Consider the following 24,769-nt stretch of genomic DNA (forward strand, 5'->3'; position numbering starts at 1 on the left):
GCATATACTGCTGCTTCGAGGGCACTGCTGAACGCGTGAAATCCTGGAGACCTAGGCGTAAAAGGCATATTAACATCAGCCCCTGCTTCTTGGACCAGATATTTAATAACCTCAATCTGTCCCCAAAATGCTGCTGTTGCGAGGGCGCTACCGAATTGCCCCCCTAGCACTGGCCGTGCCCGTAGTGGCATGTTGACATTAGCCCCTGCTTCCGTAACAAGGAACTTGACAATTTCAAGTTGTCCCATTCTAGCTGCTGCTGCGAGGGCGCTGCCATATTCGGAACCTGGAAGTTGCAAATCCACTTCTAAACCCCTTTCCACTAGGTTCTTGCATATTGGTTTGGAACCAGCCGCAGCGGCAATTGCAAGGAGGTTGTGGCATCGCTCGTTCACAAGTGAGAGTGTGATCTCTGTGCCTTCCCACCAGTCCCACAGAATGGTATCGAACGAGAAGTAACACATTGCGAAGATGGCGAAGTCTCCTGGGGCAATCTCGTCCACTGACCAGTTCCCTTGAAACGCAGATGTTGATGGCCCCTGTATACCGTCTAAACTAATCTGACAATACCATCTCCGATATTGTAAACTACTATCTTCAGGGGACCCGAGGAAAGTCTTCAAAAGTGGCGCTAGCAAGATCTGCTCAGGATCGCGTACCCGTTGGACATGAAGAGCCCAATGATGCCTTGTGTAGATCTGAAATGGGTGACGGAGATTGAAGAAGTCGTCGGGTTCCGTGGTGGACCGATCTGATGGGTCCAATACAAGGTCATCCCATACAAGGCCAGGGTTAATTTTCTCGAAGGTGTGGTTGAGGAACAGCAGCGAAACCCTGGCAGCGTGAAAATGTGCCCGTTCAATGGTCCATTTCACTTTGGTCTCGAGGTATTCACGGACCGATAGATGTGCAAACCGCCACACATTCAACTGAGAGTCAATAACAAGGAGATTCTTACAAAGTGACAGCAAGCCTTGCTCGTCAATTTCTTCGTCCAACGACAAGAGCAGGTCTTCCGTCGGCTTCACACGAATAGCGCATAGGAGCTCATCGCTGGTCATTGGCTTGCATGCAGACATTGCCCATAAAAGGGCGCGTTTCGTGAGGGACTGGTCCGGCTCCTCCAATTTTTCGATCTCGCTCCAGACCTCGTCGTATGCTTCCTGGAGGCCATCTGGAAGAGTGTCAAGGCGTTTCCAGATACTATTTTCAGTTTTACATGTGCGAATCTGGTGGATCTGCAGMGCTGCCCACTGGAACATCCCCTGACAACGCTCAAGCAGTTTATCCACAATATTGGTTTTCAAGCGTCTAATACACGCGGTCGTTTTTGCAAGCTTTTCCAGTTCTTTTTCAAGGAAATTTTGGATATCGGTTTGATTGTCGCTTGCTTCGATACWTACGCTGGTACACCCTTCCAATTKGCTTTGGATGTCTGGATCAGGCCGGCTTGAGATAAATACCTTGACGGTATTCTTAGACTCAAGTAGGAGAGATTTCAGCGCATCAATCAATTCTTCGCGCGATTCCGGGTCGCATTCATCTAAGGCATCAAGAACTAGCGTAGTCTTCGAGTAGAGATTCAAGGACTCTAAGATCTGCTTCTTGCATGCGTCAAATCTGAGAGTTGACCCGGCATCTCGAGCTTTCTGGCACATCTCCTTAAGTYGAGTCTGAATAGATTCGGGATTGCTTGCGGGGGTAGAAAGCTGGCGCACATAGCTTTGGAAAATAGCCTTTGCCTGCCCACGAYTTGSTTCGGTCTTGTCACAGTAGAAGAATGCAAAGCCCTCATCCTTTGGGAGGTCGTTGAGCATGTCCTGAACAAGATCGATGACCCTCGATGTGAGGTATGTCTTGCCRGTACCAGCTAGCCTAGGTTAGAACAACAGCAAGGGAGAAGCAGACATAGTTGGCAACTTACGAGAACCTTGAAGCCAGAAAATACCGGATGAACAGGTTTTCTCCCAATCACGGAACCTCTCATTTTGCAACAGCCACTCACCCGTGCCGGGCGTTCTTTTCTCTTTCACGTTATAGTGATGCTCGCCAAACTTTATCGGCGAAATCCATTCTAACAACATGGTACGACGAGATTGGCTTATCTGTCCAAGAAGGCTTTGAACGTTCTCGTCCACACGGGTCAATGGCGCGTTTAACCGATCTAGCATTCCAATCATCCGATCGTCGGCCTGCGCACTGCGTCTACTCTCGCATGCCTGGACATCGCGGAGAAGCTCATCTTCTTGTTCGGCAAGGGCTGACAGTCCACCAGAAACGTGGCCCGGATTCAAAATTGCTTTAAGTGTGCGCCTAGCTGTGTTTGTAGAGAAAAGGTCTGCCGAATCCGCCAAAAGCTCCAATGAGGTACTGTAGATCTTCACCAKAGCGTCCTGGAGACTCTTTGACAGCTTATCCTCGGGTGTACCGGAGGTGTCTATCAGGTAGACCTGCTCATACACCTGGCCGCGACTGACAATGCGAACAACCTTCTCGGTGACTGCAAGCAACGCCGCCATTTGTTCACCATCGATCACGGGAATCTAAAATTCACTGTGAGCATTACACTTGGGATGGATTTAGAGCAAATTCAGTACACTCACCTGCATGACGGATTTAAGGACTGTCCAAGGGACACTAGCCTGGGGTGGCGCGAATTGTACGGCAATATCACCAGCCTTCTCCAGCCAACCGACGATCTTTGTTGTATAGTTTCGAAGCACAAAGTCATGATCCCCGACGGATACACGCCAGAACTTCTGTTCGCACTGTTCCTGCTTCTTGTTGACCTCGCCCACTAGATCATAGATACTAGCTTCAACAGATCCGGAATTTAGCTGACCAAAACCCATACACTTCAGCTTCTCCTGCCTGGCCTCAGACAGCTGTTTGAGAGCATCCTGCCATAGGTCCCTTGCAGGAGGACCCGACTGCGTATGGGGTGACTTCTCGACAGACTCTACCGAGACAACTGGTTTTCCGGAGCCTGGGGAGGATGACGCTCCCCCATTATCCGGTTTGGGCTCGGTCTTCAAACAGAACGACGTTAGGGTCGTCGAAGAAAAAAGAGGCAATTCCATTTCTGTCACTCACGGGAACTACTGGAGCAGCCTGTCGGCGTCTGTGGCCGGAAAGCTTGCTCTTGATCCTCCCGAGCATCTCTCAATAGGCATATAATGTAAGGACGTCGATTTTTGTGGCAGAATGAGCGTCGCAGTACTGGATCTGTCAGTGATTATTCAAAGTAGAGAAATCAGAATGGGGGAAACTTCGGGAAAATATCTACGCGAAAGGTACCAAAGACGCTAGTAATGCACAGCTAACGTACTGTTCTCCATATGGATTGATCCCGCTTACCCCTCCTCTCAGCTGAGATCCCGCTTATGCACTGCCACTTAACATCAGATTGTTATAAGCTTTTGCAATAAAACGACAAATCGCATAAAATAAAGCAATACTTATCGGCTTATGCCACGGGAGAAGCTGGTTAACCTGGAATCAGGTAAATTAACCCTAATGATCCTGACTCAATGACTGTTCACCCCTTCAAGCGCCATGTAGGATCGACTTACGCTTCGCATGGCTCATTCAGAATAGAGCGGGTGGATAGCACGCTGTCTTGACCTGTCAGCCAAGCGGCCGCAATCGTTTCGAGGACAGAACTAAGTTCGCTATATTCGCGCCCAAGGTTCATCGACTTCAGTGGAACCCAGATAAGCTATGTGGGGTCTGCTCATCTCCCATGGGTCGACCGTGTGGGGTTGATGGGTGCATATCTTTGGGCAAGGGGAAGCCTAAACACAAGAACTGAGGGGTTAGCACTGGTGTCCAATGATCCGGAAGCTTAGCATGGGGATACACACTGGTGGAGGTTACACAAGCCTTCCTGCCTAGCATTGCCTATCAACTGGGCAATAGATGGAACCCCGGGAAAGCGCCAGGCTCTACGCAGGAGGCAACTGCGAGATACAGAGGTGTTGATACATTGCCAAATTCGGCGGTCGCTTTGGTTACTGCGTTTGCATCGACCTTCTACGTCCGATCTGGAAGGTTCCGGTCATCCAGGCTTCTAGTCCTTGGCTGTTGTATCTTTTACACAGGTATCATATGGAAACAGATATTAAGGTATACCCTGAAACGAGTGTGGTGAGAGCAAGGGATAGCAGTAAACACGCCTGCGCGCGTCTCCAAAAGAAAGTACTTGCGTTTGATTGTGTAGGATAGTTTTTCTCCACTTTTCTCTGTAGGTCAAGCTTTCCCTTGCATTAGGTTTCTACGGCTTTATATGCATGATTTCTCTTTTGTGATTGTTCTGTTTCCTGTCCTACTGCACTTATCTTACTATTATGCTCTGTCAAATATCACTAACTGTAACACTACTCACTTATGCTCCTCCTGCGTTATGCCATAATTAGTTTGGCTTTGAATCCAGGTCAAATCTTATATTTAGTCCTCTTACCACTCTATCTTCTGTATATAGCTATAAGAGTATAGAGCAGGCCTATATGACCATCGCATTAAGGCCAGAAATGACTAACACAAGGCTGGCAGATGTCAAAGGACAAGTCAAGGACTATCCCAGCCAAGAAGGCGCGGCGAAATGGCTTCTTCATTTTGATAACGCGGATGATATAGAGATGTGGAATAGTAAAACCTGTGCAGGAAATTCCTGCCTTCAATACGGCTTCTTTCAACCCTTCCATCAACATGTTGCAAACACTTACTATTCAGCCACCAGCGACCACTGCCTCTCATTTGCCCCTTTCTCTGGACCTAGGGCCCTGCTATGACTGCGACGACCCTTTTGCAGCGCAGCCAGGTGCGATTCGTTCCTCTGGTTGCAGGGCTGAAAGAGCAAAACATGTGCAGGCTACTCCTGCCTTTGATATAGCTTCTTTTAACCCATTACAAAATTCGTTTCAACTATCAAATTCTCGTTACGCAACGCCCCATCTACGCTTTGTTCCTCCACGTCAGGCAGACACAAGTATGCTGACAGCGAGAGGATCACTTCTCTTATCCGCCAGGGCTTGGTCCTCTTGGTGACGTACGCCAGGCTTCCAATGATAATCCCCTCCTTTGCAGGAATATCTCAATACCTGTAAATGAAGCGATGGCTTGTGGAGTATAGGTTCCTCTTGGGATTCTGTCGATCGATTCGTGAATTCTCCTCTCCAAACAAAATCAACCATGACCCTCTGTCAGTGCTACCCTGCCATCCTCGGTGATCTAACGCTGCCTTAGGAGTATCTTATTGCCAAATCCCACCGTGTCAGAGTAGCGCTGAAACTCCGCACAGTAATCCCATATTATGTGAGATATTTAAAAGCCATTCATTGTGCAAGTCACTTGTCTTTTCTTTCACAGGCCATGATGCACAGTGTCTGAACGGTGTCCCTAAGCTGCTGCAGTCCGAATTGAGAACGCAAGATACCCAGAGAATATAAGAGCCCTCAATCAACGAATCGAGCCGAGGGGGTCTCAGAGGTGAAAATAGTACTGTAACCTCCGGAGACCTAACTACATGCGGTGCAGAACTTGAGCATTCGATAACTAGCGCATCTCAGATTACTGTCACGGTTTCCCACTCCCAGTCATACCAGTAGGGCCTGCGATAGGTCTCTGCCTGGGCGATCCCGATGCGCTCGTAACAGCCATCCTTATCGGGGCTCTCAATCAGCACCATCATCTGCCACTCTTTCCCCCTTTTGCACTCTGCACAAAAATCCATCCGTGCACATACTGGATAATCTTGATGCAAGGTGGGGCCAGAGCCATACGCAAGTACAAGGCACCATACCATTAAATAATCCCGGATTCGGTCTCTGTGCCCCCGGTCGCTAGTGTAGCGTGTACGTGGCATTACAATCCCGTCATCATTGGTGAGCGTCCCGCTGTCTGTGTGAAGCCACGTAGGTCCCAGGGGCCCGCGGATTACGAGCTCGCCGCCGGTAACCTCACCGAATGGATTATTCTCGGACACAGGAGTAGTCATGCACGAAATAACTTCTGCTTGCACAATCCCGTACTCATAAGAATGCTCGCCCTTCAGCTTGGCCCACGACCAAGAGGGCGGTCCTGGTCTCCGTGTGCTAGACTCAGATCGTCCTAGCCAATTCGTCCACATGAGATCGTAGACGAGGAATTTCCCCCACAGTCCCGCATAGTACTCGGTCTTGAAACGCGCGGCAAACTTTTGCGCGACTGCTGAAATAGCAGGGAGGCGGTCCCGCTCTTCCGTGAGCCCCTTACTCGCGTACTTTTGCGCAATTTTCTTCCATTCTCGATATATGGCAGGGGAGTCGAAAGGCCTTCCTCTTTGGGGACCCTCCGGCGTTGACGCTCCGTCCAGCTCCCGCAGCGATAGCACGGTATAGTCGCACTGCGGGAACCAGAAGTCCCAGGGACACTTCCCATACCTATCCCGTGCGCTCGCGGGGACGTCCGGGAGGAACCCACTCTGGCACTTCCAGACCATGTGGATGCCAGCGAAAATCAGAAGTCGGGATGTCAGGATGGTCTCCTGGAGGGTCCAGCCCCGCGTGTTGATGGGTTGCGGACGGGCTCCGAGGCTTTCGAAGGATGTCGAACTGTCGCTGACGAGTACGGCTCCCATAGTATGCTCATCCACGCGCAGGGGGTGGTACCATACCTCGTTACGAGAGTCATGGAGGTCCGGTCTCAGAAATCCTTCACTGGCTGCCGCTGCACTTGCGGCGGATATAGTGAACAGTGTGTTCTGGTAGATGTCCATCATCTTTCCCATTTCCCTCTGCTTGTCCTCTTCATCGTCCTGGATGATGCACATTGAATCGATCCAGATATACTGCAGACCCATGCTGCGGGTGACGTGAAGCGCATCCTGAATGGTTTGGGGGAGACTGTGATAGGGCAATTCCTTCTTGTATTGCTCGTAGCAATCACGGACGGTTTTATATATCTGGTCGCCACCCCAGCAGTAACTCAGCGCGCAGTACTGTCCCTGCTGTCCGCCCGTTTCGCAGATTCGAGCAAATACTCTGGACTCGCCCAGCGGAGATACATAAATGAGTCTCCGTGGAAGATCCACCCCTCTCGTCAGAAGGACAGCTCGCATGAGTATGGAGACACTCCTGCATCCACTCGCGTGCCTCGTTGAAGCTTTGCTCCGACCCTAGATCTCTGAGCACAGTATGTTTATGGACGGCAGAAGCGGCAGGATCCTCTGCGCAGTGTCAGTGACGTCCATCTACCAGGTGCAACTCACCCACCTGGAGTTGTGAATAGACCCCATGACAAATCCCCGCCACGCCAGCGGACTCCTGCAGTTGACCAGATCCACAGCATGTTCTGGACCCAGTTTTAACGGATTCGCAACTTTAGCACCTCGTCCAATGGCGGATACCAACTCGGACGCGGATCAAAGGATGGATTCTCTGCATTTCCATCATCATTCTGGTCTTGTTGATACTTACGATCATGTGCCGCCACGCTCTTGCAGAAGACGCATCCCAATACCGCTGCGCGTTCGAGATCGCGTCGAAGCCTGGTATACCCGTATCCGTCTTGCTCGTACCACATGGCAAAGCGGGCGCGCTCGTTCTTGTAGTCCGTCAAGAGGCAAGAGCATGCTTCGCACAGAGGGAGTCGTGGAAAGTCTGAGATAGCGGGCATTTTGTACAGAATATTGACGTGATGATTCCATCGTTTTTGAGTATTGGCAAGATTGAAGTTGATGGGCGAAGGGTCCAAATCTCACGTCATCCCCGCGTGCGAACGTATCCTACAAGCGAGCGTACTTCCTTGCAGATAGACTCGCCCAATCAATGTAACTACTTCAGCCTTGGCTGCTTTGTCATTACTGCAAGAATTTTGATTTTAGGGTTCCGGAGTGTTCAAGCCAGCGACAGCTTGGCCCCTCATTGCAGTGGGAAGTGACTCAAAGATCATATCAATTTGCGGGATCTCGTACTATTTTCTTGTGTATGGATGTCTGTGTTTACTGGCCAGGAGGCTGCGTTTGTGAATGTGAGCATGGGAACGTTACACTTCAGTGTGCGGCATTTTCGGGCGTTCTGATTACGTTGCTGAAGGATTCTTTTCTCATGTGTGCTTAGAGGATTCAAGAATCGATTGAGGACGTCGGTTATACACTTATTCATATATCTAGTCTGACGGCTGTGTATCACTGTTTAATTGCCTTGATTTGTTGTCAATGGCGGAAACTAATCCCACTAAGACGCCATCGCCGCCCCGATGTCGTGATTATAGTCGCGGATGACATCCGTACTGACCGTCTAGTTCGTCTATTAAGGCAGGTATCAACCCCCCTGCTGGACTCGCGCACGTTTCTTGAAGAAATTGCCCTTGTTTAATGTTGCTGTATTGGCTGGCTATAATATCAGAGCGGCGGGTCCTGCACGTTTATCCTAACTTAAGGAAAGGCTTTTAAGGGGAGTGGGTCCTCATGATTCATGTACTCAGAAGACTTCCTAAGAAATTATAAATATATGGCACAGTGTCTGCAGTATTGCGCTATGCGGCCCAACTCATAGAAAATGCCCTCATTCGACCAAGACAAAGTCGAGGCACATGTACACTCATCTCTATCCTCTCACCCCTCGGCCGATAAAGACGACAGTTACGATGTCTACACGCAGACTCGAGGACTGGAATACACGCCAGGAGAGGCGAAAAAGGTCCTCCGCAAGATCGACACTCGCTTGATTCCGCTCCTCTTTGTGATATACATGCTCCAGGTGCGTATTCCCCGTTGCATTGATTATCGCTGCTAATTGCGTAGTATCTGGACAAAAACAGCCTAAACTTCGCCTCGGTGTACGGCCTCAAACAAGGCACGAAACTCCATGGACAGGACTACTCTTGGCTCGGCTCAATCTTCTACTTTGGTTATTTGATCGCCCAGTATCCGGCCKGATATGCCCTGCAGCGACTTCCAATGGGAAAAGTCCTGTCCATCACTACCATCAGTATACCATCCCTTAGAAATTATCTAGATCAATATTAACAAACTCATAGTATGGGGCGCACTGCTCATGACCACGCCCGCCTGCCACAACTTCGCCGGCATCGCCGCCAACCGCTTCCTCCTAGGGCTTGTCGAGGCCGTCGTGAATCCTGGTTTTGTCCTCCTCATGAGCATGTGGTACACAGCACAAGAGCAGCCGCTGCGCCTGGAGGCGTACTACTGCACTAACGGCATCGCTACGATGTTCGGAGGGTAAGCCCGTCGCCTCATGCCTCGTCCTCCTGTGAAATCTGCTAAACGGAATGGAATAAAACAGATTGATCGGCTACGCCGTGGGACATATTACCTCCGGTCTACCGCGGTGGATGTACGTCTTCCTCATCTTCGGTGCGGTGTCCGTCGCGACAGGGATCCTCTCCCTGCTTCTGCTTCCTGATCTCCCGTCCACCGCGCGATTCCTCACCCCCAAGGAGCGAGCCATTGCCGTCGACCGCGTCGCCAGGAACCAGCAGGGCGTCAAGAATCACCACTTCAAGTGGGAGCAGGTCTGGCAGGCTGCGCGGGATCCCAAGACGTGGCTTCTCTTCGTGATGGCGATTGGGGCGCAGGTGCCCAACTCTGCGTTGACGAGTGTATGCTTTGCTTCCAAGTTACATTGCTAGCCATAACTCTGAGCCATGTTTTATTCTGACCGCAACAGTTCACCTCCATCATCGTCGGCTCCTTCGGCTTCGATACCCTCGGCACGCAATACCTCCAGATCCCCGGCGGCGCAGTGCAATTCCTCGCGCTGCTGGTGGGTGGCTGGATCGCGACGAAATACGGGGATAAATTCCACTCGCGCAGCGCGTGTATGATCGTCGCTAACACCATCTGTATAATTGGCTCTGCATTACTCGTTGGCCTGCCTGATACAAACAAATGGGGACGGCTTGTGGCGCTGTGGCTGTGCTACTTCCAGGGTCTCGGATTCAGTATGAGCTTGACGATGGTGAGCTCGAATGTCGCCGGGTATACCAAGAAGCAGGTGACCGCGGCGCTGCTGTTTACAGGATACTGTGTGGGGAATATCATTGGGCCGCAGACGTTCAAGGACAGCGAGGCGCCGGGGTATCGCAGTGCTTATATTGCGTGAGTAGCCTCTTTCCATGCTGTTTTGGTGATGCTGACTGGGCAGGATGCTGGTGGGGTATATGGTCAAGCTTGTGTCGATTACGGCATTGTATGTGTATATGTACTTGGAGAATAAGCGAAGGGATCGGATGAGTATAGAGGAGTCGGATGGGGATAGGGGCATTGAGAATGGGATGCTGGTAAGTTTGTCGCTTGGAGTATATGACGCAGGCTGACTTTCTAGGATCAAACCGAGATTGACAATAAGCAATTTCGCTATGTCTTGTAGTACTATACAAATAGTCTGCAGGATAAATACGACCAGTATAATATGAACGGCTCTGTCAAAATTAAAGATAGTATTTAGGGCTGTCTGGGCAATAGTCCTGTATTCTCAGGACGATAGACGTATAGAAGGTGGCTTCAAGCCTCCATATTTACTGGCAACATACAACGTCAAGGCGCTATCGGCCAGACCACGGCATCGGGGTCGTTTTGGGGGCAAGATGGAAGAGGAAAGCGGGAACAGGGGAAAGATTGTTCACAGAAACGAAGAAAAGTACTGTTTCATCACCTAGTAGACACCAGTGTTCCTTGACTTTGCCATGGATCCTCTAAACTAGCTTATCGACCCTCTGATTTAGAGTTGACCCTGTGGAAATATCATATATTCCCTTCTGAATTGGAGAAGAACCCGGATATGGATCGATAGTTAGTTCCTAGATTCATGAGTTGGAGTAAGTAGGTGAAGTGATCACCATATGATGGACGATACTGATAACAAACCTGTCCATTAAACCCAAATGCCGACCCCAATTCCCGGCTTGGTGCAATAACTGGCTTGATAACAGCTACTCCAACTACTATCAGAACTCTGAACGCTTGGAGATAAGTTAACTACCGTTCTGTGGCTATCAATCCCTTATCAACCCATTGGTATACTCCAAAGATAAGCATCCGTGGGGTCGTCTATATCGCTTCTCGATACCACTCTATAGTCTATAGACTATATAACAACGGTCAACAGCAGAGATGCACTTTTTTCCAGACAGACAAGATGGCCCAATCCAACGACCTACAGGTCCTCCCCCCAAGTGCCGGCTATGGCATCGTCATCGGCATCGGGGGCATCTTCGCCCTCTTCATGCTGGGTCTCACCTGGCTCCAGAACCGCTACACAACCTTCTCCACCCAGCAAGCCGAAGAGTTCAACACGGCTTCCCGATCAGTCAAGCCTGGGTTGATCTCCGCCGGCATTGTCTCCTCCTGGACCTGGTCGGCCACGCTCCTCACAAGCTCCACCTTCGCCTACAGCTACGGCGTCTGCGGCCCAATGTGGTACGCTGCAATGGGCACCCTTCAGATCCTCCTCTTCGGGCTCATCGCCATCAAGATCAAGGCCCACGCGCCCGGCGCACACACCATGCCGGAGATCGTGCGCGCCCGGCACGGGACCATCGCTCACCTGACGTACCTGTACAACGGGCTCGCGACGAATATGCTCGTCGGGGCGTGTCTGGTCCTTGGCGGGGCGCAGGTCGTGTCCGCGCTGACGGGAATGAACGTGTACGCGGCGACGTTTCTGATTCCGGCAGTTGTCGCGGCCTATGTGATTGCCGGGGGCCTGCGGTCGACCTTCATTGCGGATTATACGCACACGGTTATCCTGTTTGTGGCGATTCTGGTGTTTGGGTTCCTGGTTGCGGCGAGCAGTGATTTGATTGGCAGTCCCGGGAGGTTGTATGAGTTGCTGCAGGAGGCGTCGAGGGAGATGCCGATCGAGCGGAATACCGATGGTTCATACCTGGCGTTCCGGTCGGTTGGTGGATTGATCTTTGCGATTGATATTTTTGTGTCTGGGTTCACGACGGTGTGGTTGGATCAGGCGTATTGGCAGCGGGCGATTGCCTCGCGGCCGGAGACTTCTGTCAAGGCGTATCTCCTGGGTGGGATCGCGTGGTATGGTAGGTTTTTCATCCTCGTGGCGAGACGTTTGTGGCTAATATATGCAGGCATCCCCTTTGGCTTTGCAACAGCCATGGGTCTTGGGTGCGCAGCCCTGACCAACAATCCAGCCTTCCCTACTTATCCCCATCCACTGTCATCTGAACAGGTGGCAGCCGGACTCTCCGCCCCGGCTACGGCTATAACCCTCCTCGGCAAGGGAGGTGCAGTCCTCATGCTCGTCCTCCTCTTCATGGCCGTCACGAGCTCCACCTCCGCTGAACTCATCGCCGTATCGTCCCTTCTAACCTTCGACGTCTACAAAACGTATTTCCGCCCGCACACTGACTCGGCCACCCTGGTCCGGGTTAGTCACTGGGCCATCGCGCTGTATGCGCTTGTTCTCTCCGCCTTCTGCAGCATCCTCAACGCAGTAGGACTGAGTCTCACCTGGGTGCTTACCGTGCTGGGTGTCATTGTCGGTGGAGCCGCAGTGCCTGTTGGGCTTATTCTGCTCTGGGGACGGATGTCAACAGTTGCTGCGATCGTCGCACCGTGGCTCGGTTTTGTTTGTGGTATAATGGTGTGGTTCGTTACCGCAATGAAACGGTCTGGGGCGATTAACATCGAGACGACGGGGGATGGAACCAATGCCGTTGCGGGGAATCTTGCTTCCTTTGGGGTTGGTATCGTGTCTGCTGTGGCTCTGAGCTATCTTTTTCCGAAGAAGTATCCGTGCGTGGATGCTCAGGTTGCACCGGGAATTGAGGGTGTGGCTCCGATGTCTCAGGAGGACACGGTGCAGCCATCCAAAGCTGTCGACAGTAGTGAGAAAGAGACGCCGGTGCCAGCAAAGAATGAGATCGTCGAGTTCCTTCAAGACAAGCAGATCGAGCCTCTGGATCCAATTCTGGTTCAAAAGGCAGAACGGCTGGCGCAGGGAGCGAGTATCGTCTTTATCCTCATCGCCGTGATCCTCGTGCCGTTCACTCTCTTTGGAACTAGCTACGTGTACAGCAAGCAGTTCTTCACCGGCTGGGTGGTCGTGTCCCTCATCTGGATATGGGCTAGTGTCATCATCTGCGTCGTATACCCGGTCGTTGAGAGTGCCGGCGCGCTGAAAGACATTTCTAGAGGACTATGGATGGACATGAAGGCGGTGATGGGAGTAAGGAAGAAGAGTTTGCAGACCAACGCCGTCTAATTATATCTAGTTAGTTTAAATCAGCAACTTTTATTCTCCAGCCAAAAAGCAAACCACAGCCAACGCAAACGCCGCTGAATCATCCTGCCTCCCATCGTAATCGAATCCCACCTGCTCCAAGAACAACCCTAGCTTCGAATCCGTCCAGCCCAGCAACGGCGCGAACTCAAGACACATACTTTGCATCCCACACGCATCTAGCTCGTAGTGTCCCTGAACAGAAAGTACCCGACCAGGGTAATACATTCCCTGGATCGGACAGATAGGCGTGCTCCCGATATTTATCCACGGCGCGGGCAGCGATACCGCCGCTGTCTCTGGCAACACGCCCTCGTTTCCCCCTTTCACCATTACCCGGTCGCCATGGAACATCTGAATCTTCAATTGGCCGTTTGGTAAACCGCCAAGAGCAAGCGGAAACGCATCGACGAAGTCCCGGTTCATCTGGACAGTGTGGAGGCCCACTTCCCTCCCCAGCGGACATTTCTCAACATATACATCCCCCGACCCGGAGTCGACCAACGCGTGTCCGATCAACTGGTGACCGAAGCATGTACCCATGATCCTCACGGCGGGATACTCATGAAACACAGTCTGAAGGAACTTGGCCAGTTTCTGCATCCAAGGTCTTTTGTCGATCTCGTAGACGCCCGGCGCGCCTCCCGTGATCAGGATAGCATCGATGCTGTGCTCGGATAATGGTGTCTGCGTCTTGCGCAAGTGTCTGAAGTCTGGGTAGTGTCCGCCGCGGATATCGTATGGTGTCACTGCGATGCTGACGTCGCTTCCTGGCGAGAGGGCGTTGAGGCGGATGGCTGCATCCTGAAGAGCGCTGCGGAAATGCGCGCTGCAGAGACCGTGTGTTTCGTAGAGGGTTCGAGGGGGGATGTCGACGTCGAGAACGGCGATGTGGATTGTTCGGGTCATTTTGGTTTGTCACTGGCTTGCTGTCGTGATAGTAAAGAGACGATGCCATCCTTGTTCATATACTGCCTGCCGGGCTAAATTCATACAGCTACTTGAAACTCTTACATAACATCTATTGGGTAATGAGACTACATCTTGGAGTCGTATATCCACTCGTCTCCAACAAGGTCCTAAACAGATCAGATGAGCAGGGCTATGGATGTTTAATCCGATGTCTAAAGGTGAGCTTATTCTTTCTTTTCCAGAGCAGATGGGCGATCTACGTTCTACCCCGTGGGGCAGGCGGCCTTATTTTTACGTACAAAAAGTGTTAGGGTTAATTCTATTAGCAATAATATTATCAAACGGATTGGATTTTCTTTCTCGATTCCGAGATATTCCGATGTCTGCTAAGACAATCTGCTTCTTTTTCCTCTTCTTTATAAGCACAACCCAACCCTCATGGTTTTGTTGAGTTCTTGTTGGAGAAACTACGGGCGGATTTTGAGCGAGCGTTGGAGTATCGCTCATCCTTCAATCGGGTCGAATTTTGCTACCACAAGGTCGTCCTATCCGGAAGATCCGAACAGGACTGTCTGGTCTGCCGTCTGTAGGAATGACGCTTTTTGTTCTTGGACGCGTCATTGTCGATACGTAGGACGCAAATATTGAGAGTAGTCCTCACATGGCATAAAACCCAAAGTATATCCAGTTTTACTCCTCAATGGCATCTCAAAAAAAGGGATATCCCTCTTGATCGAAATATTGTAAGTATGAAGTTCTAGTTGGACAGACCGACGGTTCGTCCGCAACTCATCCTGGGTTAGGCATAACCTCTTCGAAGGGCAGCTGTACCTTAATATTCCTGTGTTATCGGATAGTTTAAATATCCGATAGTTTGAATATCCAGTCCCAATCCCTTATATGCACTAGACAATCCTGGACTCCGTCGCGTCTGAAACCTCGGCCGACAGCCACGGTGCATTGCCGCCAAGGGCTTCAAGGGCAGACGTCCAACCATGTTGTACTCCTTTAAGGAGCAAGGAATTCAACACCAGGGATCATTTGGAGCATGTCCCAGTCTCCTTGAACCAGGATGTGGAGTGGTCCTGGACCAGCTCCATCGCATTATCCGGGGAAGTCTCCACTTCTCAGAAGCAACTGGGTCAAGCACCACTTGATCGTGGCGGATATCTCGATCGGACCTGTCGTTCCATAAGTCACCATTGGCTGTACAGCGGAGCAAGAATACTGTGGGATTTGTTGATATACTGGGGTTCTTCCTGTTTACCTAGCTTGTCAAGTGATATAGAAACAAGGAGAATCGAGACTGATAGAGAGTCGTTTCGTTCTCCGAATCAGTCAGGCGTACACATCTGCTTTCATGATTCAGACGGGGCACCGAAGACACGGCTCTCGAACTCCAGACAGGCTGTGCTGGAGCACAGACGATTTTTCGACCTGAGGGCAGAGAACCAACATCCTACCGCCGCGTCGAGCAAGCCAGGTATTCCTTTCCTTTCGGTAGCAGTGGCTTGATCAGTTGTAGTCGTTGCTTTACTCCGCAGACTAGTTTGGGATAACCTGGAGGCAGAAACGTCTAGACCATGGTCAAGTGGATATACAGTATCGGCTCTATATACCGAAAAGTATCGATGTCAAAGCTAACCCCTGAGTGCATGCTAGAATCTAATTCGTATTTATTATTCTATCACATGCTGTCCATCTGTGCCTCATTCTGTGCCCTGCCAGCTTGAGAGATTTTCTGTCCGTATATAGTGGAGCAGGCTGATGTGTCGCTTCCCACGATTGGCTATGAACACGATTAGAGTGGATTCGCGAACGTTCTCCCGTTGGACGGCGCACCATGTGGCTGCAGGTCATATGGAGACTCTGTCAGCTGATTGGCTAGAAGGGCATAGAGTTTAACTTTGTAACAAGCTCACCGGCGGCGACCCGGTCACCCCGGAAGATGCAGCCAATCAGGCCGCTGCCCTCACCTGCTAGTTGGAGTTGGGTGGAGTGGCTATAATTAACCAAGGGCTCTCAGGCTGAAGCCATGGTTACATCTGGCGTTTGAGGCTGAACTGGTTCGATGGTGGCGAGCGTGTTCGGCTTCATGTTGACTCCCGTCTGGGGCTGGCAGTAAGACTTGTGGATCTTTTACAGGTGATAGACAGTGAACATGGGTTGTCGTGGAAGCTGCTCCTATCGGACTGTACCGGTATCTTATATGATCACCAATTAACAAATCTAAATTTGAGAAAGATAAGCCCGTAGTGGATCCAGCGTCAGTCCGGCCCCGAGATCGGATCTTGGGCTTAAAAGCCGTGTCCTATCATCCTATCATCCAATGTAGGCGTGCCAGATCACCTGTCTGCTTACTGTACACACTCAGGGCAGTCACGCACGCGATCAGACTGCATCGATCCATGGACGGCAAAAGTCAATCAAACAGGTCAGGATCCCGCCGATCACAGCTTTGTGGTCGAATAAATAGTCCATGGTTGGTAGCGAGAGCTTCTGGAATTGTTCGCCCGGTCAAACGTGCCTCGAATGATATCGGCGATATTAGCGAAGCCATAAGCGAAGGGCTTATCTGCCACCTCGGTAGCTCCAACTCTGTCGCATGAACCCTGGCTAGTGCAAAGTGTCTTTTTGTTATTGTCTGCCCTGTTCATAAAACGATGAAAACGCCTCCCTCTCCCTAATACGACCAGGGTAGGAGGCCCATCGTTTGCCTTATATCCCAACCGATCCTTAATAGCTGCCTTTCTTGTCATTGATGCACCACCAACTCCCTCCTCCACCAGCCGGAGGAACCATGACCCAATGTCCTCCATCCGGAGCACCAATACTAGTCTAGCTGAAGACTTCGCCATCGCCTGCCTCATTGCTATCTCTTGGTACAATGCCATCGAGCTGATCGTCCTTTGCTTCACCACCTTCAAAAAATATGGCGGCTTCTACTTCTGGGCCCTGCTCGTCTCCTCGATCGGCATCATCCCCTTCGGTCTCGGCTACATCCTCCTCATCTTCAACATCTACCCCGGCTATTTCGCCGTCTCGCTCGCAGACGTAGGATGGTGCGCCATGGTAACCGGACAATCCCTCGTCCTCTGGTCACGGTTACATCTCGTCGTCTACTCCCGCAAGGTCCTGCGCGCCTCCCTGGCCATGATCATCATCGACGGGATCATCCTCCACACCATCGGCTGGGTCTTCGAGATGGGCGCCCAGTCCCCCCGGACCGGATGGTTCACGCCCGCGTTCGAGATCTTCGAGCGCGTCCAGCTCATCGGCTTCTCCATCCAGGAAATCATCCTCTCAATCATCTACACCAAGGCCGCGCTTCGACTCCTCAGGCTGCGCCCGAGACGGCAGTACCGCTCCACCCTGGTCCAGCTGGTCATCATCAACGTCCTCTTCATCCTCATGGACGCCGCCATCGTCAGCTTCCAGTACGCGGGGCTCTTCCACATCCACGTGTCCTTCAAGGCGATGGTCTACAGCGTCAAGCTGAAGCTCGAGTACGCCATCTTGGGCAAACTGGTCCACATGTCGCTCATGTCGCATTCGAATTCTGCGCCCACGGATCCATCCGATGCGATGGAGATGTCGCGGAGGACGAATAATCGGTCGCATCTGGAGACGACGAGGGAACACCGGGAGAGCCAGGCGAGTATCATTCGTGATGGGGCGGGGTTCGTCGATGGTGAGGATTTGGATTTTTCGCGCACCGGCTCGACGAAGGGGTCGTTTCCGTCTACGGTCAAAGAGCCGGAGCCTGCGTGTGTTGAGGTCGCCCATAGGGTGTGAGCGGCCGTCGAGGATTGAGGAATAAAATGTATATATGGGGACGAAGACTCGGCCTTACTGGTCATATTTCTTTTGTATATAAACTATATAATATCTGGGAGACCATAGAGGCATTATGCTAAACATGAAGTCACCGTATTAATCACACACCATATCGTCTACACTTCACATATCATCATCTAATTTATTGTACCTGCCACTATGTGTTTAACAATATTACAGTTGTATCATAGAATAAGCTCCTCTGAAAATAGTCTGGAAGCTCATTGAACTCAAACTCTCCACAGTTTAATTGACTAACATAGAAATGATTACTCAGCAAGCTTACAGATTAGTTAATAGCAGCACGTGATTTCTGGAAGAAAGGAGATGTACCCATGCCCTATGGTATAAGAAGGAGGGAAATGCTAATGTTACGCCTACTCGCTCCGCAATGGACGCATGTTCAGCATTGTGCTGCTTGTGCCGGACGATCTGCCCCCTGATAGGTTATAACTACGCGTCCTGACCTAATATGAGGAGAACAGGAAGAAGTGAGGAGTCTGTACTTCATGTTGTATATCTGCTACTACACTATTATCTCTTAGAGGAAGCGTAATCAATGCGCTCGTTATTTCCTTCTGGTGCCTTCCAGCGTACATATTTTGTAAAGAAGGTCTTGTAGGAGAAACTAGAGCTGCATGCAATGAGTCAAGATATACTGCCACATCGTTCATCCCCTAAATTTTACCAGCCTCAGTCCCAAGTTGCTCATTGCTTGCAGCTTCTTGCAGCTTCTGAAGGTCTTCCAAATCAGACGCGAGCTGACGAGCCGATACCCTGGCTGATGGGTCCACTACAAGCACATGCTGTAGCAAGTATTCGCTGAAACGAGGAACCTCCGGCGGTAGTTCGGGCTCATTGAGCAGCATGCCCGCCCAGCGGCTAACTTCTGGGGACAATTTGAATTCTTGGCAACGGCCAGAGAATGTTGTTGAATAGAATGGTGCATTCGCTCCTCCCCTAGCCTCACGGAACTTTTGGAGATTTGTCGATCCCATCACAGCCCAAATAAGGAATTCAAAATATATGCATCCCAGGCTCCAGACACAGTCATATTTCGGGGCATCATCCCCCTCCGCCTCATATGGGGCACGATACGCCTCTTCAGATTGCCGACTAGGGACTCTACTTTGATCAGCTATCAGGGTCCGTAGATCTAACCGCAAGGTTCCCCACTGGAATGTGGAGCGTGAGTGCCTGCACCACTGAATGCTGCGTGGCGTAATCTGGCATAGTGAGATATACCGCTCTTCCGGATCTTTTTGAATGACATAGGCGAGAGCAGCAGGAATGACATAGGCGAGAGCCGCGGCGATGCCAGTCATTTGGGACAGGCAGAATCTCAGAAATCGTCGAGTCGAGTCCGTAACCAAGCTTTGCCGCCAAACGTCATCAAGGTTCGGGCCAAGTATGGGGAAAATCAAACGGATCGGCTCGGGTCGAGGACAATATGATGCAACCGCTTGGAGCAGATGCCATGGGACGCGCCAAGAGTGTCCATGATATACCAAAAAAGGCGGAGGCTCATCCATGTGCCAGGGCCTGAGCGCGACCTGGTAATTACAATCATCGTTTTCCGCACCGCGGTAAGTTGGAGGAAAATCATAATGTGCAGGATGGACAATAACAAATAGGGATTCGTCATCGTAACTGTAGAATGTGTTTTCAATAGGCAAGAAGGGCATGATCCCGTTCTCTGAGTCATAGTGTTGACCCCCTTTAAGTACGGGGACGAGGTACAGGTGCTGTCGGAGACAGAACAACTCAGCCGATTTCTCCCATCTATCTGCCTCCATCGAGCCGACAGATCGTGAGGTGCTCGGCTTGTTAGACCCAGGTTGAACCGCAGACGACACAGTGATCTGTGATATTGTCGATTTGTATTTCTCGAGAAATTGTACCCTCGAAATGGGGAGATCGCGGTCACTTATTGGAGACTGAATCATCGAAGACTGAGAGAGGGCCCCAATATAATCATTGATCCCTATATCGACAAGAATCGCAAACCATCGCTGGCCGTAACTGAAGATATCATCTGCGAATGTCGATGCGCCATATCCGTAAAACCCGGTTTCCTCAAGGACTTTGAGGATAACATCATATGTGACCAGCTGGCTCAGAACGTCGCAGGGAACAAACTCTCCATCAAGGCCAGTCACTCGCCGTCGCTGCAACTCATATTGCAGCCAACTGGTAATGCGCAGCTGGCTCTTGTCAGCGTGTTCGCTCAGAAAGTTGAACTGGAGTTGTACTTACGTCAAGAGACTTTCCCTCCAATAGGCACTGCCAAAGCCGTCCCATTTCCTCCTCACAGTTCCAAACCCCGAGAATATGATACCTATAATAGTCCTTGGCATAAGCCAAAAAGGGATGGGTCTCCGTTGGAGATTTTCGCTGCGCCATGGCCGTCTCAGCCAAGGTTCGGCCTATGTCGTGTTTGCCATTTTTTCGTGTCTTGAGCAGTTCCAGAGCGATTCTTTTTGTGTTGACGGAATCTGCGAAGACGGTGCTCACAATACGAGCTAGGGCATCCGCAGCGGGGATTTTTGGCAAGACTGTGCGAGATACTTGACGGTCGAAAATCCCGTAGTTGAGGTACGTTAGAATGACCCGACCCATTTCTTTATTTGCTTCGTCTGGGTTGACGGGATTCGGATTTTCAGGCTCATCGCCCTGAGCAATAAAGAACTGCTTGACACTATGGTGGGCAAACCGAACAGTCTGCTCCTCTTCGTCTGTAATGATCAGGCACTTGCAACTTGCGAGAGCCGCACGAATATTATTGATTTGTCGCCCAGGCTCCCATGCCGTGTCACCGGGAATGACACCGAGAGCTTCACATAGTTCCTCCACTGATAGGGGTCGTCGGGCAGCCATAACCAACTGCACCAACCTGTGGCGATGGCGGATATTTGAGGCACCGGCTTGCTGTAGAACCCGTGTAAATGTTTCAGAAAGGCTTTGGGGAAGGCTTTCAAGGGCCTGGAGAATTGCCTCATCTGTCTGCTCCATGCAAATGCAGTCGAGTAGCAGTGTGGCCCAGAGAAACCTAAACTTGTCAGACTACGTAGTCATTGATTTCAGTGAGTTGAGGAAGTGCTGCAGGGAGAAACATACATTCCTTGGGCCCCGGTGACAAGGGCATGCTGGATCGGGAGGATGATAGCTGGATCTCCGATGCACAACCTGTCTGACTCGAGGCGCTCATGGAGCTCGGCGTCAATATAAGCCTCGATGTCGGGGTTGTTCTCGGGGATAAGTAGTGTCCACTTCCCATTAAGAATGCCAGCTGTGACTTTGGCATCATCCCCCGCGTCCTGCCTAAATGACAGGCACATACGAACCTTGAAGTGCTTTTGCAACTGCTGGAGTATCTCTAACGTCGTTTGTCGCTCCGTTTCGGGGCACTCATCAAGCCCATCCACAATCAAACTGTAAATTGGATCCACAGGAAGCAGCTCTCGTACAATATTGAGAATCATTTGCTCATCAGGGCTGGCAAGTGAATTGTCGCAGAAATTATCCATTTTCGTGAGGTCAATAGGCTGTTGCCCTAACAGTTGTCGCGCAAGGCATCCGATGATGGCCCTCGCAGTCAGAGACTCAGAGACATCGAATCGACAGAAAAAATACGCAGTTGTTCCCCTCAGAGTAGAGCAAAATAGATCATCAACCATATTCGCCAGCAATGTTGTCTTGCCAGAGCCCAATTTTCCGGTGCACAGCAGAGAACACGAGGAAGGCGTTTCTTTCCACTGTTGGTACTCACTTGTGCTCGCGAACCAGGTTGTTGCTCCCTGTTTCCGAGCCTGCTTCCAAGATGTCTGATAGTCATATGTGGTACAAGTATCAAGGAGTCGAATTTTGAGAGCCAATTGCTGGCGCTGATTGCTGGCATCGGAAAATTTGACCATTATCTGCCGAAATCGAGAACTCTCCTTCGCCTCCTCTTGGAGGCTTTGACTTGAAAGTAAAGCAACTTCTTCCACAATGACAATTGACCACTGCTGAAGCTCCTTCTCGAAAGATACTAAAGGAGAGTCCGATAGAGCGGATGAGAACTGCGATAGTGCGGACTTTTGCAGAAACTTCACAGCATGCTTGCAAATATTCAAAATGACAATAAAATACTCGCATAGTGCATTCCGTAGTCGCTTCGAGCGAGGGTAAAGCAAGGCCATATCCTGATATCGGGGAGCACTTCTTCCCGCGTTCATGAACAACGTTGACAATTTCTCCAGGTATGAAGCGCTTTGAGTCACCATCGTTAATGTCAGCCTGACTGCAGCCCAGACTCCAGAAGCAACCAGATTCTGCGACCCTCCTATCAAGACATCGCCTATAGATGCGTACTGTTGTACGGCTTGTAGGACGTGCACAAAACGCGGTCCATAACATCGCCTCGTTGTCTGTTGGATATCACGGTTGATTTCAGCGGTCAGGCGATTTACATCGTTCGCATCTGGGGGATGGTTTTTGAAGGCTGCGATGGATTCGTCGAATCTTGCTCTCCGATCGGCCGACAGCACTGCTTTGAAGTTGGCTAGTGCCTGCACAAGGCGTATCTCAGGTCTGAGCTTCGACGCGTTTGCTATTAGGCGTTCCATGGCGAACTCATGCCGGTGTTTTCTAAATTCATAACTCTGAGTACTTTAAACAACCTAGGACATTCGCGTTTGCGTGATGGCCAGCTGATGGTATTGAAGATTTGCTGAAATTGCGATTGGAGACGACATGATGGTTTATGCGTTCCCACCAATCCGCAAGGCTGAGCCTTTGACCCTTCCAGGAGTATCCCTGCTTCGCTGACCAATAAACCATGACCCGATTATAGGCCACTCCGTCATGCCATGATATCCCTGATATAGACGCTGACCGCCAAACGACGAGGCTGAAGGGTGTCCAGGGGTCATTTTTGTATTCAGGTTTCTTCTTTGGTCAAAAGGCATACAGATCTCTTATCGCTTGAAGACTGTACGGATGCAATTCTAGTTACTGACAACTGAATGGGTTAGAGTCATGATTATAATGGAGAGTCGAAGATGGACGAAGAATTCCAGCAGGAACAGTCTCTCTCTCCTCTCCGTTGAGAAGTCACGTGCTGCCATCATCTCTCTTGTAGACCTCCAGGCTTCAGTGATTATTTTATGGACAGATAACACTAGGCCGTGCTTAAAAGTAGATTAGATGCTCTCCTTAGGTTATATGAGAATACACGCTGATACCTCAGATCTTAAACTCAAAGGCATACGCCGTCGTGGTATCCGTCTGGTAAACCGGGAACGTCACCGAATCCCCCGAGTACGCATGTCCATACCAACCAAGATCCTTGGGCCCATCAACTTCACCATAATGCACATCCGACGCGACAGGGAAACCCCAGGTATGCACGTTCAGCGTCCCACTAGTCGGCAACCCCAACGCGGACAACTTATTCAACTGCAACTCCCACGTGCCCGTGGTGATGCGCACACCAACCAGCACCCGCGCAACCCCATCATTCCCGACTGTCGCATACGCATCGAGCTTGAGGTCCGACGACGGAAGCGTACCCACCCGGTGGCCGGTCATGTTCAGATTATAGTACTTGTACACCTGGTAGTCACCGTTGGGAAAGTAGCCCGTGGCCTTGGGATCGTAGCTACTGCTTTCCGCGTTGGGCTTGCTCAGCAGACTGGCCATGAAATCATGCAGCTTCCACCCGCTCAGCCAGTTGCCGCGCAGGCCGATCGCATTGATCCGCTCCAGCTGGCTGATCCACCACGCCGAGCCGGCGGGGACCTGCTCGTTAAACACGGCGTACTCGTTGATGTTGATCTGGCGCCCGGGCAGCCCGTACGTCTTCTGCCAGTAAACTAGCCCCGCCTGCGCGGAGAGCATGTCCCCGCCGCCGCCTTCCATGTGCCAGGCGTATTGGTCGGGGATGCTCTGGTTGCTGGCGACGAAGGAGGCCCAGTTCTTCCACCAGCTGTTGCTGGACAGGGGCATGTTTGCGGACGCGGGGCCGGAGAGCAGTACGCCAGCGAGCTCGGAACTACTAGCAGTCAGTTTTGTGTTTATTGACCTTAAAAACGCAAGACATACCGGAGTCTGTGCCACGTGCGCCCCCACATCTGCAGGTACTGCGTTTGATCCCGGTTCCAGAAATAGGTGAGGTCGGGCTCGTTCCAGATATCGATGATCAGGCCGCTGGTCATGCCGTTGGCCTTGATATCGCTGATGAGATGGGTCAGGTAGTTGTCCCAGTTGGTCCAGTCGCCGTTGTCACCGGGGTAGGGGGCAGAGGAATTCTGTGTTCCGTCGGCGCCCCACAGATCGTGGATCAGGAAGATGAATTTCGCGCCGTGCTGGCGGGCGGTTTTGTAGTTGGAGAGCGCGGAGGCAAAGCGGTTCTGTCGTTGTCAGAAAAAAGTCCTTCTTATTTTAAGACAGTTTAGTACATTGTACTCGGTCAGTCCCCAGATCCAGCCCCTTCCAGGCGCCGGAACCTGGGCTCCACCAGCCCGCTCGTAGTTGTATCCCATGTCGCTGTAGAAGTTGGTCTATGTATTGTCAGTCACGTTCGTAGTGAGGAGAAATAAGTCATACGGGAATCTGATTCGCGGTATCAGGGAGACCGTACAGCAGACCCGAAGCGAGATGCTGCGGGTTGCCCGTGTTATTGGCAAAGTTCACCTGGGCCGTGACGGTATCTCTTTTCTGTTGGGCAGGGCTGCCAAGGGCCGTCCCGGCTAACAGCAGGGAGGCGAGAGTGGTCGTCTTCATGGTAGCTG

At 51.1% G+C, this 24,769-nt stretch overlaps 8 protein-coding genes across 8 annotated transcripts; 3 read left to right on the forward strand and 5 right to left on the reverse strand.

Moving 5' to 3' along the window:
• Window positions 1-5,563: 5,563 nt before the first annotated feature.
• On the reverse strand, window positions 5,564-7,096 carry Asppvi_009055 (HET domain-containing protein; the record flags this gene model as incomplete). The annotated part of the gene is made up of 1 exon (XM_043304916.1): window positions 5,564-7,096. One exon carries the CDS (start codon window positions 7,094-7,096, stop codon window positions 5,564-5,566), a length of 1,533 nt encoding a protein of 510 aa, XP_043160851.1.
• A 245-nt stretch (window positions 7,097-7,341) lies between these two features.
• On the reverse strand, window positions 7,342-7,653 carry Asppvi_009056 (uncharacterized protein; the record flags this gene model as incomplete). The annotated part of the gene is made up of 1 exon (XM_043304917.1): window positions 7,342-7,653. The coding sequence occupies one exon, from the start codon at window positions 7,651-7,653 to the stop codon at window positions 7,342-7,344; it is 312 nt and encodes a 103-aa protein (XP_043160852.1).
• An 884-nt stretch (window positions 7,654-8,537) lies between these two features.
• Asppvi_009057 (putative MFS transporter) lies at window positions 8,538-10,370 on the forward strand (the record flags this gene model as incomplete). The annotated part of the gene is made up of 7 exons (XM_043304918.1): window positions 8,538-8,738; window positions 8,783-8,888; window positions 9,019-9,220; window positions 9,285-9,600; window positions 9,669-10,099; window positions 10,146-10,281; window positions 10,326-10,370. The coding sequence occupies 7 exons, from the start codon at window positions 8,538-8,540 to the stop codon at window positions 10,368-10,370; spliced, it is 1,437 nt and encodes a 478-aa protein (XP_043160853.1).
• Window positions 10,371-11,138: 768 nt separating this feature from the next.
• Asppvi_009058 (sodium:solute symporter family protein) lies at window positions 11,139-13,229 on the forward strand (the record flags this gene model as incomplete). Its single annotated transcript, XM_043304919.1, has 2 exons — window positions 11,139-12,045; window positions 12,094-13,229. 2 exons carry the CDS (start codon window positions 11,139-11,141, stop codon window positions 13,227-13,229), a joined length of 2,043 nt encoding a protein of 680 aa, XP_043160854.1.
• Window positions 13,230-13,259: 30 nt separating this feature from the next.
• Asppvi_009059 (type 1 glutamine amidotransferase) lies at window positions 13,260-14,156 on the reverse strand (the record flags this gene model as incomplete). The annotated part of the gene is made up of 1 exon (XM_043304920.1): window positions 13,260-14,156. One exon carries the CDS (start codon window positions 14,154-14,156, stop codon window positions 13,260-13,262), a length of 897 nt encoding a protein of 298 aa, XP_043160855.1.
• A 2,811-nt stretch (window positions 14,157-16,967) lies between these two features.
• Window positions 16,968-17,954, forward strand: Asppvi_009060 (uncharacterized protein; the record flags this gene model as incomplete). Its single annotated transcript, XM_043304921.1, has 1 exon — window positions 16,968-17,954. The coding sequence occupies one exon, from the start codon at window positions 16,968-16,970 to the stop codon at window positions 17,952-17,954; it is 987 nt and encodes a 328-aa protein (XP_043160856.1).
• Window positions 17,955-18,673: 719 nt separating this feature from the next.
• Window positions 18,674-22,603, reverse strand: Asppvi_009061 (NACHT domain protein; the record flags this gene model as incomplete). Its single annotated transcript, XM_043304922.1, is given in 3 exon segments — window positions 18,674-20,236; window positions 20,253-21,045; window positions 21,114-22,603. The coding sequence occupies 3 exon segments, from the start codon at window positions 22,601-22,603 to the stop codon at window positions 18,674-18,676; spliced, it is 3,846 nt and encodes a 1,281-aa protein (XP_043160857.1).
• Window positions 22,604-23,222: 619 nt separating this feature from the next.
• On the reverse strand, window positions 23,223-24,761 carry Asppvi_009062 (glycoside hydrolase family 39 protein; the record flags this gene model as incomplete). Its single annotated transcript, XM_043304923.1, has 4 exons — window positions 23,223-24,030; window positions 24,081-24,388; window positions 24,437-24,538; window positions 24,585-24,761. 4 exons carry the CDS (start codon window positions 24,759-24,761, stop codon window positions 23,223-23,225), a joined length of 1,395 nt encoding a protein of 464 aa, XP_043160858.1.
• Between the last annotated feature and the right edge of the window lie 8 nt (window positions 24,762-24,769).

This window comes from Aspergillus pseudoviridinutans, assembly GCF_018340605.1.
Source record: "Aspergillus pseudoviridinutans IFM 55266 DNA, scaffold_6, whole genome shotgun sequence".
Classification (NCBI taxonomy): domain Eukaryota; kingdom Fungi; phylum Ascomycota; class Eurotiomycetes; order Eurotiales; family Aspergillaceae; genus Aspergillus; species Aspergillus pseudoviridinutans.